This window comes from Ananas comosus, linkage group 14 (assembly GCF_001540865.1).
Source record: "Ananas comosus cultivar F153 linkage group 14, ASM154086v1, whole genome shotgun sequence".
NCBI classification, from domain to species: Eukaryota; Viridiplantae; Streptophyta; class Magnoliopsida; order Poales; family Bromeliaceae; genus Ananas; species Ananas comosus.
This window is the reverse complement of record NC_033634.1, coordinates 1,281,120-1,295,186: the sequence shown is the minus strand read 5'-3', so window position 1 is coordinate 1,295,186 and position 14,067 is coordinate 1,281,120. Positions and strand designations below refer to the sequence as shown.

General features: G+C 37.6%; 2 protein-coding genes across 2 annotated transcripts; both read left to right on the top strand.

Moving 5' to 3' along the window:
* On the top strand, positions 1,290-5,747 carry LOC109720786 (oxygen-dependent coproporphyrinogen-III oxidase, chloroplastic). The gene is made up of 8 exons (XM_020248099.1): positions 1,290-1,978; positions 2,645-2,720; positions 3,029-3,123; positions 3,396-3,479; positions 4,533-4,620; positions 4,840-4,964; positions 5,049-5,147; positions 5,471-5,747. The coding sequence occupies exons 1-8, from the start codon at positions 1,418-1,420 to the stop codon at positions 5,537-5,539; spliced, it is 1,197 nt and encodes a 398-aa protein (XP_020103688.1). The 5' UTR covers positions 1,290-1,417; the 3' UTR covers positions 5,540-5,747.
* Positions 6,455-9,072, top strand: LOC109720755. Its single transcript, XM_020248059.1, has 3 exons — positions 6,455-6,735; positions 7,759-8,010; positions 8,743-9,072. Exons 1-3 carry the CDS (start codon positions 6,538-6,540, stop codon positions 8,860-8,862), a joined length of 570 nt encoding a protein of 189 aa, XP_020103648.1. The 5' UTR covers positions 6,455-6,537; the 3' UTR covers positions 8,863-9,072.

Below are 14,067 nucleotides of genomic sequence, written 5' to 3'. Positions count from 1 at the left end.
ATATATATTATTAATTATGGAACTAAAGTCGCGCATGCGCCACGTGTGTTGAGCACGAGATGTAAAGCATCGCTTTGACGGCTGAGATCCTTCGTTTGATCAGGAAATTGCTTTTAGTAAGGATAAAATGTATGGAAAGTTTAATTAGTTTATGTCTAAAGAGTTATTATATAAATATATAATGCGAATATATCAATGATTCTATTTTTTTTCAAAGTTTTTTCTCGTTAATACTTCAGAATAGCTGCTGTTATTGCTCTTAATATGTTAACACATAAGATGCAAAAAGTCCTAATTAGTCTGCGTGTGTGTAGTCTAAATAGCTACATAAATTTGTGAATATATCAATGATAATTTAATTAGAATGAGGACTCAAAACATCTCTCTTTAGTTAATTTTTTTTGAATACAAATAATAATAATCAACAACATATTGAAAAAGGATCAGCTCTAGAATTTTTACTATCATGTATTTGTGTCATCAAACTTTAGCTAACATTAGAGAGTATCCGATAAATTTGAAATCGATTTATATTGAGCTAAATATTTACAAGGTGCATTTATGAACTGATAATTTTATGAATTTGTTTAATTTTCACAACGATCTTCTTCGTCTATTGCTGTCTTTTTTTTTTTTTTTCTTTATACATTTTGAGGTAAAATAATCATAAATAAAAGACTCAATCGGCTCTTCTAGTCGACTAGCCTCATAGTCAACATACCATTCAAATCACTCCCTACAAAACAGTTTATCTTATACGGGTAACGGGTGGCTATTGCCCTTTTGAGCTTCTAAACATAACTTTAAAAACACTGTTTAATTTAATAAAAGATTAAAAAAAAAGGGACGTGCTCGAACAAACTATGGAGAGTCTAAAATCAATTTGGCTATTAAATGAACGGATGAGATCGGTGTATACATGCATTTCCTTTGGGCTCGCCATGGGTGCTACGGTTGCGCTTGGGTCGAGTCGAGACTCGAGACCAGGTTGGATTAGTTCTGAGCTCTGATCAACTACAATAAAAAAGACAACATTTATTTAAATTTCCATCATCGCAGTACTGGTCCAAGCGGATACAGTGACCGAACAACATAAACCTCTCTAAAAAATTCTAAAATCACTACCCAAGACATTTTACTCTCATCACAACATGGTGCACGAGATGCACCAAACATGACACGTTTCATCTGTTACTGTTACTGGCGTGTTAAATCTGGTGCAGTTGGGTGAAACGTGAACCCCATCTATTTCCTTATCCTAATTTTAAAAGCAAAACCCCCCAATCCCCCTCATCGTGGTCTACGTTCACCTCCCTCCCTCGTGAAAACAAGGGGCCATTGGCGGTGACCGCACACCCTTTTTAATACCACACCCCCTCTCCTCCTCCTCCTCCTCTCCGCTCCACCATCACCGCCAATGGCGACGTCGATCTCCTCCTCCTCCTCCTCCTCCTCCTCCTTCCTCTCGACCCTTCCTTCTCCTTCCCAAACCCTAAAACCCCAACCCTTCCTCTCCCTCCGCACCCTCCCTCGCCGCGGCCCCTCCGATCGGCGGCGGCGCCTCCTCTCCGCCGGCCCCGTCGCCGTCCGCGCGGCGGTGGCCATCGAGAAGGAGACGCCGGAGGAGGAGCGGCCGGAGACCTTCCTCCGCGCGGCGGACCCCGCCGCCGCCACGTCCGTGCGCGCGCGGTTCGAGCGGATGATCCGCGAGGCCCAGGACGAGGTGTGCGCGGCGCTCGAGGCCGCGGACGGGGGCGCCGCGTTCAAGGAGGACGTGTGGTCGCGCCCCGGCGGCGGCGGCGGCATCAGCAGGGTGCTCCAGGACGGCGCCGTGTGGGAGAAGGCCGGGGTCAACGTCTCGGTCGTGTACGGCATGATGCCCCCTGAGGCCTACCGCGCTGCCAAGGGCGAGCCCGGCGCCGCCGACCCCTCCGCGAAGGCCGGGCCCGTCCCGTTCTTCGCTGCGGGGATCAGCTCGGTAAGGAACACTCATTAGCAATGGATTCTTCGTGAGAATTGTTGCTAAAGATGCTTCTTTTTACCCAAAGAAGTTCAGATTTGGATCTTTACATATTGTGCATGGACTTTGAGCTTCTGGGGACACCATTATCAAGTATTAAATTTACTGGCTGATGTTAGGTTGATTAATCACTAAATTGTTGCATGATTGCATGAAACAGGGCACGTCGTAGAAGCGGAATGAATGGAGTTAATTTGGTATTTTTGAATTGAAATACCTAGTTAAGGCTTACGATAGTTCTAGTTAGTGTGGGCTGATTTTATGGTTCACATTTTTAGTGCACGATTGGTACTCATTTTATTCATCTATAAGTGCAGTGTACTAATAACTCGTGATTCTCTCGTCATGCGGATATTTATCCTTTAGCAACCGTTTAAGTATTTAATCGATTAAAGTTTGGCACTCTCTGTTTAGGGGATGGGATCTTTGGCCATTTAACTTCTGATATTATTGTTCCTAATTTTCTCCTCTCCTGCGGTTTTCTATCCCAGTTTTTTAATTTATCAGAGCTTCTGCAACAGGCCATGATACTAACTGCACATCTTTACCTTATTTCTTCTGCTTTATTCTCTGCAATATCATACTTCTCGGAGTAATGTAATAACCCTCCTCTAATCTTTGTAGGTTTTGCATCCAAAGAATCCATTTGCCCCAACTTTGCATTTCAACTATCGATATTTTGAGACTGATGCACCTGCAGGTATTAAATTTGGCGTTTACCCTTTGCCATATATTCTTACATTTCTTCCTCGGTTAAAATGTTTCTCTTCCATGAGTAGATCTATCAGACTGTGAAGAAGGTTACATCTTATTTTCTTGTTTTGGTGATATTACCTTTATTTTGTAGAATCTCAATTTCTGGGCCAATAAAGTATAATGTGACTAAATGAGAATTTTGACTAACTAAATCCTATGCTTCAAAACTTCATCTTCTATATAGGATGCTATCGTTTGTTTGAAAATGTTAGCAGTTAACACATCCAAATGATCAATTATGTTTGGCTACAGATGCTCCCGGTGCGCCAAGACAATGGTGGTTTGGAGGTGGGACTGATCTGACTCCTGCATATGTCATTGAAGAGGATGTTAAGCATTTTCATTCGGTATGTTTTCAGTGCACCGCCCTATCTTATCTAGTTGCAAAAAGTAAAAAAGAAAATGAATGTCCAATTTCTCTTCTGCTTTTGTTTAGCTGGATAACCTATGAATTTATTGTTAAATCAAAAGAATAGCAGTAGGAAAGCATTAGAGAGTCTAATGGTAGACAAGTTAATTAGAAGATTGGTGAGCATAAGTGTAGGATATGTTACTGCAGGTGCTATTCCTTTATTTGCTGAAAAACGCTGATACATTTTGTCTCTTCCCCCTCATCTAGGTTCAAAAGCAAACTTGTGATAAATTTGATCCAAGTTTCTACCCCAGATTCAAGAAATGGTGTGATGATTATTTCTACATCAAGGTAGATTTATTTCATCCTCTGGATTTTAGTGTTGCAAAGTTTATTACATTGACTTAGAATTTTGATGTACTTATCGGGTGTTTCATACTTTAATGTGTAAGTAATATCACCAAAGGAGGGTGTAGAAAAGTTGGCAAAATCAACAACGGCTTCTTTTTTTTTTTTTTTTGAGAGAGATAGGTAGCATGCTATCTGCTTCGTTTATTTCATTTAGAAATAAGGGCTTGTTTGGTTTAAGGGTGGAATTGAAATGGATAATGGAATGTGAATGAATTGGAATGGTAATTGGATTGATTTACTCCCCCAAGACGTTTGGTTCATTTGTGGATTGGAAATTGGAATGAGTTATTCACATTCCATTGTTTGGTTCGTATAAACAAAAAAATTATAGGATACCATAATACTAATTTTACTCTCAAATATAATTTTATATTATTTAAAATTTATGAAAAATATAATACTATTCTCTAATAATTTTTCCAAAAAAATATCAAATTTATTTTTAAAAACTTTTATTGATGTGGGTTAGGGATAGAGTTTTGAGAGAGGATAGGGGTTTTTTTTTTTGATGAGAGAGGGGTGAAGAGATCGTATGTATACAGGAGAGGAGAGTGAGATGGTTGTATGGGCCTCGGGAACTTAGTGGGCTTCGGAAATGAAATCTCAATCCGGGCTAGGAGATCGGAATCAAGTTGAAGGCTTATGGGTCATTCCCATTCCAGTCCGGAATAGGAATCCCAAACCGATTCCTGCGAACCAAACAAAATTAACCGGATTTGATCAAACCGATTCCCATTCCATATCCAAAATGGATGAACCAAACAAGCCCTAAGCTTAGCTGGAAATACGAATCAACTAGAATTCGAACTTGGGTCTCGAGTACCAACCACCAAGCCCTTTGCCACTTGCTCTAGGGACGGTCGGTAAGTCAACAACGGCTTCTGTTAATAATAATGATCGATTAAGAAGAGAATTCGCCTAATAATGTGAGAGTGGTGAAATGATCCTCTATTATGTTTTTTCCTTCATTGACGGCTCTGGCTTTGTCTGCAGCATCGTGGCGAGAGGCGTGGGCTTGGCGGAATATTCTTTGATGATGTGAATGACTATGATCAAGAAATGCTTCTTGGTTTTGCTACTGGTAATTTCTCGTAGCAGCCTTTGAGATAGATGGGACGCATTTACAAATCCATTTACTTCTGAAATGTTCATGGAATAGCCCTTAAAAACAAAACCGATACCAATCACTGTTAGAAATTTCACAAATAATATTGCCTATGGAATGCATGTCATTGTCATTAAAGAAACTCTTCCCATGCTTTCTTTTTTTCTAACATTTGATATTCTGATCCTCCTATAGAGTGTGCAAAGTCTGTAATTCCTGCATACCTACCCATCATACAAAGGAGAAAGGACACTCCATTTACTGAGCAACACAAGGCATGGCAGCAACTACGGAGAGGACGCTATGTGGAATTTAATCTGGTATGTAGTGGAAAATAAATAAAACTGATATTTTCCATTAATTTTTACATCTGCTTTGGCCTGAAATTAATCTTCTTCTTGCAGGTTTATGATCGTGGTACGACTTTTGGTCTAAAAACTGGTGGTAGAATTGAGAGTATTCTTGTTTCTCTTCCGCTTACTGCGCGATGGGAGTATGATCATGTAAGTTTATCAACCTTTTTATCTGAAGTTTTAGATGCGGTTGTGTGGTACAGCCGATCTCTGCTTTATTATCCGCGATTCGACAGTTTAACCCAAAGGTTTCCATTTAGGTTGCCTATCAGGATTTGCTGATAAATTTTGTCAAAATTGAGCCACGTGATTATCGTGCGCTAAACTTGTAAGTTGCATTCAACTGCAAATCCTTGTAGGCAATTGGAACAATAGGGGATATCTGAAAGTTTTTTTTTAAAAAAAAATTTTAAGTTGATGATTAAGAAGAACTTTTTAGTCGCGGAACTGAAGTTAACATACTACTTATGCAGCAACCTGAAGTAGGAAGTGAAGAGTGGAAACTTCTGGATGCGTGCATCAATCCAAAGGAATGGATTTGAGCTAAACACTTCGGAAGCGGCTGTAGCTTGTGGTCTTAATATCCTGTTTTTGTAGTTAGGAAGCGTTGTTTTTTTCAACTCCCTCTCTATTGTATATGAAAATTTGAAAAAATTCTGTTGTTATGTTCTCTGTATGTGTGGCGTGAGTGTTGTAATTCATCTCAGTTTGTTTTCTGCATCTAATAGAATTTAATTAGTAGTTGACGAAGGTGTGTTCGGAACTTTCAATTAAAATCGTTTGCTTAATTTCACGCAAACATGTGTTTAAAAAAAATCGAAATTCATATTCTCACTTCGTATGACGCTAGACTATTTGAGAAATTCTAGGGCACAATTCTCGGAATGCGACTTCACTGATATTTTGTTTTCAATGAGATTTTGCGGAGATAATTTGGTGAGCTGTGTGGAGATGGTAAAGCATTTTCCATGCTATAAATTTATAAAGGCATCGTTTAAGGCAAACCTAGTAACTGTTAATAACATTGGTGCGCTAAACCTTGGATTTGGATCCAAAATTTTAATGGGTCCTATCTTAAGTCGATGTTCGGCCCACAGACATTTTCCCTGGACCCTGTCCAACACGTCATCTCTAGACCATAAATACAAAACGGACCAATGAGTCTCTTCCTGCACCAAGGGCACCGCATCAACATTTGATGCAGCAGTAAATCTGATCCATCTATCTATTTCGTGATTACCAACCAACAGTTAAATTATGCGACTTTTTTGAGCTGTGATCTAAGGTGCACGGATGACATGGTGCTCAGCGTTCAACCAATATTGTCATCAGGAGCGGTTCATGGATGACGTGGTGTACCTTTTTGGAGATTATTCTAGTTGGTCCCTTCCTTTTCCTTTTATTTCTTCTATCTCTTAATAATAAAATAAAATGCCAAATACAAATTCCACGCTACCAATAAACCTAGAGAGAGAGAGAGAGAGAGAGAGAGAGAGAGAGAGAGGGAGATCGGATCTCTTCTTCTCCTGCTGTTACGACCATGGGAGGTCGAAAATGGCGTTTGTTAGCTCTATTAATGGCGATATGTTGCTCTCTCCCCTCGACGAAAGGAGCTTCGGAGGTTGTAGGAGGAGGAGGAAGAGGACGATTGCTATTAGGGTTTACGGTAACAAAGGGGAACTCTTCGTTCCAATGCTCTCCCTCGGGCCCATGTCTCCCTTGCCAATACTCCGAGAAGGTCACGGATCTCTTTCTCGATCGATGGATCGAATTCCGTTTTGTTTTTTGATGGAATTTTAAGTTTTGCCTGAATCAGATGGTTAATTCGAAGTGAAATGCTTTAGATTGATCTAATTGTTCCTGTTAATGTTGTTTTCCAATCGTATTAGTCGAAGATGAGTCTAGTAAATTTAGTATAAGGATGGGAATAAGCAGCTCTTCTGAATGGGAATTGGTTATTCTAGAATGTAGAGCACAAGATTAGTACTCACGAACGAACTGAGTTTCTTTCTTCTCTTCTAAACAACTATGCAAATAAAAGGAAAGGGGATTTTATAACTATTTTTTGCTATTGTAAGCAATTTTCCTCCCTTTGTCAATAATTTAATGAGGTGTAAGAGGCCTGACAGATTTACTTAAAGTTCCATGCAAATTATTCTTTTGAAGCATTTAATTGTCAAACGTTCATCACCGCTAATCATGGAAACCCTGTCCAAGCAATATAAGAACTCATCACATAAGAGGGCTAGGAGTTCGACATCTTAGAAAAGATGCTGTAAAGCCGACAAAAATCGAGTTAGAAAAGGCTTTCTTGTTTGTGCATTCATTTAAATGAATGATCTATTTTGTGGGTTGCGCTTAACTACTCCTTTGTGCTGGCTAAGCAAGTATGCAACTATGAAGCAACCTCTGTAAGTTCCTCTCAATGTGAAAATAGGTCCAATGTTGGTAAAGATGGCGAAGTTTTGTGTTGGAGATATATTGCAGGAGATTCATTATTGCTGAAGCACAGCAGCTCTTATTGCTTATTGTAGATTTGACTTTCAATTGAAAAAAATCTGGTTTTCTTCACTTGTAAAAAGCTAAATTTTATTACTTAACTTGAATCTGGTACTGAAGAATTGTCTCTTATCCAGCATAGCGAATGATTTATTTTGCAGATACAGTTGGAAATAACTTTTTTTTCTCTATTGTTGGCACCCTTTTGATTCCTGTTTTGTTATTTCAATATCCTCTCACCTGATGATAAATTTCACTGTAGAATGATGAGAAGTACAGATGCAGTGAAACTGGTTATCGCTTGCCTTTTAAATGTGTAGAGGTACAAGAAGGTGCAAAAGGAAGTAATACTAACACACGAAGAAATTTGCTGCTCTCTGCAATAAGCAACTCCAAATGGAGAAAGTTGTTAGAGGATTCATCCGCATCGGATGATGCGGCTAACAGCTACATTACTTATAGGAGCTGTGTACCTGCTGATGACGAAGAGAAGTTGTCTGTCCTTGGTTTTGAGGTATGGGATGTTACATCCAATTATTGCTTTTTCTTGTTTCCCTAGTTTTCATAAAATGTCATCTTCCTCTATGCATCTGTTAGTGATGACTTTCACAGTTTGGTACCACTGGAAAAATTATTTTGTTGTTGTAGTGTCATTATCTAAGCCAAAAAGTCTAGCTAATTCTTCGTTGGTTTCTCTGCCCTAGTTAGACTGTTTAGGAAATGGAATATCTACAAAGAAAGAATAACCAGACACGAGCTTTCTTGGTATTGTTGGTGAGAGTGATTGTGACTGCTAGAATTGGTTAGCTATTGTTCCTTGTAATGTACATTACGGCTCATCTGGGAAAACCGACCTAGCGTAGACATTTCTCTTGTGATTCTTGCCTTTTTTCGTATTATACCTTTAAAGACCTTTGGTTTTATCTGGGACCGAAATGAGATCGGGGAGTCATAAGTAGTTCTTTCTGAAATAATAATTCTTTCAATTTCAATATCCTGTGTTATACTTTTTTGAATTCTTCTACTCGAACAACACTGCTGTGCCAAACAAGTACCTATAGTTTCTGCCATTTTTCTTCTTCCAGCAGATTTATAATACTTACCTCACTGTGTCTTACTATGGTACTTTAAACATTGTTTTACAATGGATCAACCTGGCAACCATTTGATATTTTGCTACTTCTGCTGCTCTCGCATAATCGTATTATCGTGTTTTTTAAGTATATATTTTCTGAACTTGTGACAGGTGATTATGGTGGGGCTTTTACTTATTAGCGGACCATTTGTTTACTTGAGGCAAAAACGATCTGTGCCTATTCCAGGAACTGGAGCTGTGAGAATCGCAACAAACTCGCCTAGGTTCTAGTGTGTAACTCGTAAAGGATCAGAAACCTTTTGAGATTATCGCTTAAAGGCTTAATGATTCTTTCCAACTCATTTTTACTCCTATGTTGTTTTGATCAATCGATTATTGTGTCGGCCGCTGCATGTGTAATAGATGATTAACAAATATTGTATATAAAAGTGCTTCTCTAATTTGGGCTCCATAATGATATGCCGTCCATCATAGCTTTAACTAGAGTCCAAAGCATTACAGAAACTAAATGCTCTTTAAGTTTCTCTTATGGCTGCTTGTCGTGTCACTTCTCTACCTAAGACCCCAAAAGGGAGATTTTTTTTTTTTTTTTTTTTTTTTTTTTGAGAGATAGGTAGCACGCTACCCGTTTCGTTTAGAAATAAACTTAGCTGGAAATGTGAATCAACTAGGATTCGAACTTGGGACCTCGGGTACCAACCACCAAGTCCTTTGCCACTTGCTCTAGGGACGGTCGGTCAAAAAGGAGATTTTTAAAAGAGATAATTACCTATATACCTCTCAAAACTTCAGAAATATCTTATTAATTTATTTATTTTTTCTTTCTAATATACTCTTTATATGTTCCTCTGTTATTTCAAAATATTCCTGCAGTTACTACATGTTAAATTAGTTTGAGTTAAATATGAGTTAAATATTTATTAGAGTTAAAAAAAATCAAATTGTCTTTTTTGTCCTTAATTTGGTGATAGTAAAAGAGTATATTTGAAAAGATAAAAAATCAAAATACTTTTTATATTCCTATTCTTAAAGGTAAATAAGAAAAATTGGTGATGGTAGAAGAGTATATTTGAAAGGGCGAAATAATATTTTCATAAAGATAACAACTATTTTAACAGTTTATTAACACAATTTAACTCTAGGAGTATATTTGAAATATGTTGGAATGTAAAAAAAAGTAATTTCAATATTAACTTTTTAAAAGGAATAAATTTAAAAGTCGAAAATTTTTTAAGGGTATATAAGCAATCGCCCTTTTTTAAAATACCTGTTCTTATTTTTTTTTGTTTTTAAGAGATAGGCAGCACGCTACCCGTTTCGTTTATTTTATTTAAAAATAAACTTAGCTAAAAATATAAATCAACCAGGATTCAAACTTGGGTTTCGGATATCAACCACCAAATCTTTTGCCACTTGCTCCAGGGACGGTCTGTAATACCTGTTCTTATTGGCCCTGCATTTTGCTGAATCTGATTGTTTGAGTGGTGCGCGGCCTCACAGCTCAAGTTAAAATCGCTGCATATGTGAAGCTCAGAGGCACTTGGCCTAAATTTTTTTTATGATGATATAATGTCTAGACAATATATCTTTAAATAATTTTTCACCAGAAAACAATTTACGAATTAGAGAACATTTGTAAATTTAGATTTTATATTCGACGGATTTTAGATTTGAGTTTTAAACATCTTGTTGTATAAACTGCAGTGTAGGCAACAATTTTTATGTTTAATGATTGGAAAGAGGCATCCGTTGACAAGTGGCTCCACAGAGTGAGTCACTCCTGTAATCATGGCGCACGTATGTTTTAGTCTTGTTTAGATTAGCTAGACCATTATGTCCCAACCACAAATTATTTTTTAATTCTTTGAGTCAGCTGCAAAAAGTCACGATATATATTGAGGGTAAAGGTTTTTTTTTTAGGAGAAAGATAGCGTGTTATCCGTTTCATTTATTGTATTGATGAATAGACTATAAAAGATAAAGCAGTCAGAGCCTCTGATGACGAAAAAAAAAAAACCCCGCTACATGCATTGCTTTGCTGGGAGGAGGTAGTCCCAATTCATTATCAATTGTTAGAGCTTGTGAACAACTTGCACTTGGTCTGGTTTGATCTTTCTAAAAATCGTATCGTTTCTCGCCATCCAAACGACCCACTAGCAGTCTACTAATTCGGTTAGACTGTTTTTCGAAAAGTGCATTCCTTTTCTATCCATCCACCCGTTCCAGGCGAAGGTCACGTCATTCTCCAGGTCCCTAGCCTAAACGCCTTTCAGACCTATCACTAAAATGAATTTGCTGAAAACACACCGTGTGAATAGGTGGTCCACCATTTCTTTTTCCGCCCTACATAGCACACGTGCCGTGTTCCCTGTCCACCCTCTCTTCGCTAGGTTTTCAGCTGGAAAGGGCATCTTCTTGAGAACTAGCCAACAGTACATTTTTACTTTAAGGGGTATTCCGAGTCCCCAAATCATGCTCGCACGTGCGTTCCTCGTATCCCCATCACTCAACGCTGCGTAGGTTGATCTAACCGAAAAACGCCCATCGGGGCTCCAACGCCAAAATAGTCTATCCGGCCTGTGCTCAACTCTGAAACAGGATACCTTTTTCATAAAAGCAAGAAGGCTGAGACTCAATCCGTGAGTAAAACCAGTATCATCTCCCAGAATCCTAATTCAGTTCCAACCGTTGCTCGCCACACATTCTCTGACTTTCAATTTTTTGCAATTCGTCATATGAAAGACTTTTGGGAAGGAAAGTTGCAAGGTGGTCTCCCCACACCAATTTGTCATACTGAGGGTAAAGTTGTCTCCATCATAAACTGGTAGCTCCATAAAAATATTATTTAAATAGAGCCGTCAAAAAAAAAAGCTTTAATTCTACGTATAATTATTTGTCATAGTAAAAAGAGATTTTCTTTCTCCCTTCAATTTCCATTTTCGATTGAGTCTCAAAACTGATTTCACGAGTGCCCTGAAACATTTTCCGAGGAAACTTGACTTGCATTTAGATTAGTCTCATGTTCTTATCATTTCCACCTAAACCCAGCTTAAACCATAACAATCCCTAGGTGGCAAATAAGCGCTTAACTTTATCAATTACATTTGGTTTCATATAAAGATTAGGAACCTAAAATCGTGTATCCATTTAGGGTTAAAAATTAGGTCAAGTACCACATCTTCTACTTTAGGGGTAGTTTTGACTAGCCTTTTCAACACAACTTCTTGGCTTCATCACTCCTTTCTTTTTCCCATCGCAAGAAAGTAGTTGTTCCATTGGAAGTTAGGAATACCAAACCCTAGATTGAAATTGTGGGGCCCAATTTTATCCAACAAAGTGTAGTAGTAGACCTGCTCACTCTAACTTGTTATAGAATCTAATTCTATTTGTTGTCTTAGGTCACTGTTGTGCGGGGGCAACATTTTTTTTCTCTAACTAGCTTATTGTTTTGGGTTTAGTGATTTGGGTTAAGTGTTGAGTCATCACCATTCTAGGAATTGTAGGGATAAGTGGACGTGCGTCCGAGGGGATTAGAATTCTATTGGGTCAGATTCAGAAAAGATCTATATCGGGTCGGAATTGTGGTTCAGATTAACAATATGGGTTTCAGATAAAAGAATTATATATACCGACTTCAGAATAATACAGTCGACGCATGATTACAGGGTTATTACTGAGTCTAATAAAATTGATAAGAATCCAATGATTTGGGTCCAATTTAAATTTGATAAATTTTGGTCACAATCTAATAATTTTGGTTGAATTTGAATCTACTAATTTGGGTCAAAATTGGATTGAGTAGTAGGTTAGTGGGGCTCCATTTTCGTTTACAAGGCTTGTACTCAGAAAGGAAAATGTAGTAATATTGCGTATGCTCCACTTAAGCCTAAAGGATTGGGTATTCCAATGTTGGATAAAGATGGGTTATTGTGCTCGTGATGAGATTCCGTTAGCATGACGTTGCTTAACAGAATCAACATTATGAGGGGTTGGTTCACCCACTCATACATGCTAATGAATTTTGTGGAAATACATTTTTCTTAAAAAAATAACTAAGTACTAGAGAAGTAATTTGAAACAAGGAAAAAAGAAAAAAACTTGTGATACTAAACTAATCATTCCACCTTGATTCATGTTAATATTTTGTCAAAGTTTTATGCTTTCAAATGGGGCCTCTTTTTAAGTGAGAAATTTTGGCGAAATATAGTCAATTTGATTAAATTTGATTAAATTTATGAATCTAATAAGTTTGGTTCCGATTCTTGTGTTCGGTGATTAAGCTGATTCAATTAAAATTGTAGGATTAAAAGTTTTAAAAGCAGTGTTGCTGCATAAAAAGGTACAATTGCACTATAAGTACAAATCATTTTGTCTTCTATATTAGTTTCCTACTGTATGCTTGGATTATTTATGAATATAAGAAATATGGCACATGCTTGGTAAAATTTAGCAGTAATTTTTCTACGAAGATATGAATAGTATATAGTATAAACTTTTTAATATTTGAATCAAATATTAAGATGGTCGCTGAACAATGTTTGGTATATACATATGCACAGAAACTGTCATTATTATTCATGCAATTTAATTTCAACTCCATCTTATTGCACATCTCTGTGTATCTGAAAAAATATCCACAGAGGCCACCAAAATCCAATTTTTTTTTTTTTTTTTAATTCTAGTCAATGAATCCATCCAACAATTTTTTATGTGGGACCCACCCTTGGCATTCCATTCCAATTCCACTAGTTCCCCCCTGCATCCCATGAATAACGGAGAAATCATCTCTTGGACCCGGTCCACCATCCCATCCCGAAACCGAAACCGTTGTAGTGCTAGATACCTTCATTCTATCTTTTTCTTTTTTAATCCTTAATTTCAATGAATAAGAGCTTCAATTTACAAAAAAAAAAAAAAGAAAAAGACCTGTATAGCTTTGCTATAACGCCTCCAATAGTCCCATATCGGATGGGATACTGATTCCGATTAGTTTATATAAGGTTCCGCACGCTAGTAATAATAAATGTATTTAAACATTTTGGCCTAATGGTTTGAACTCAACGAATTACTATTGCTAACGGGTCGGATTGTTATACTTGCTATAAAGTCCGTGTTATTTGATAAGTATTATTTAAAAATTACTATTTTTCAGAATTTAATTTTAATTTTTTACTAAGACAGGTGGTCTAAATTTTTCTAGTTATTGCATGCGATATAGAAATGACGGCAATTATAAGCGAAAAGAGAAATAGGACTAAAAAGTACAAGACAGTCAGAGAGATTGAATGTTAGAGAAGGATGGAGCACTGGCCAATAGATTGTCCATGACTGATTAGTGGACCAGGTACAGGGAATAAACTTGTGAAAGGACAGGGCCCTACATCCCTGTCCAAAAGTTGTACCCACCACTGACCCACTGCACCCATTTTAAGAATCCCCCTCTTCCCTCCTTTTGATTCCACTCCTGCACTCTCT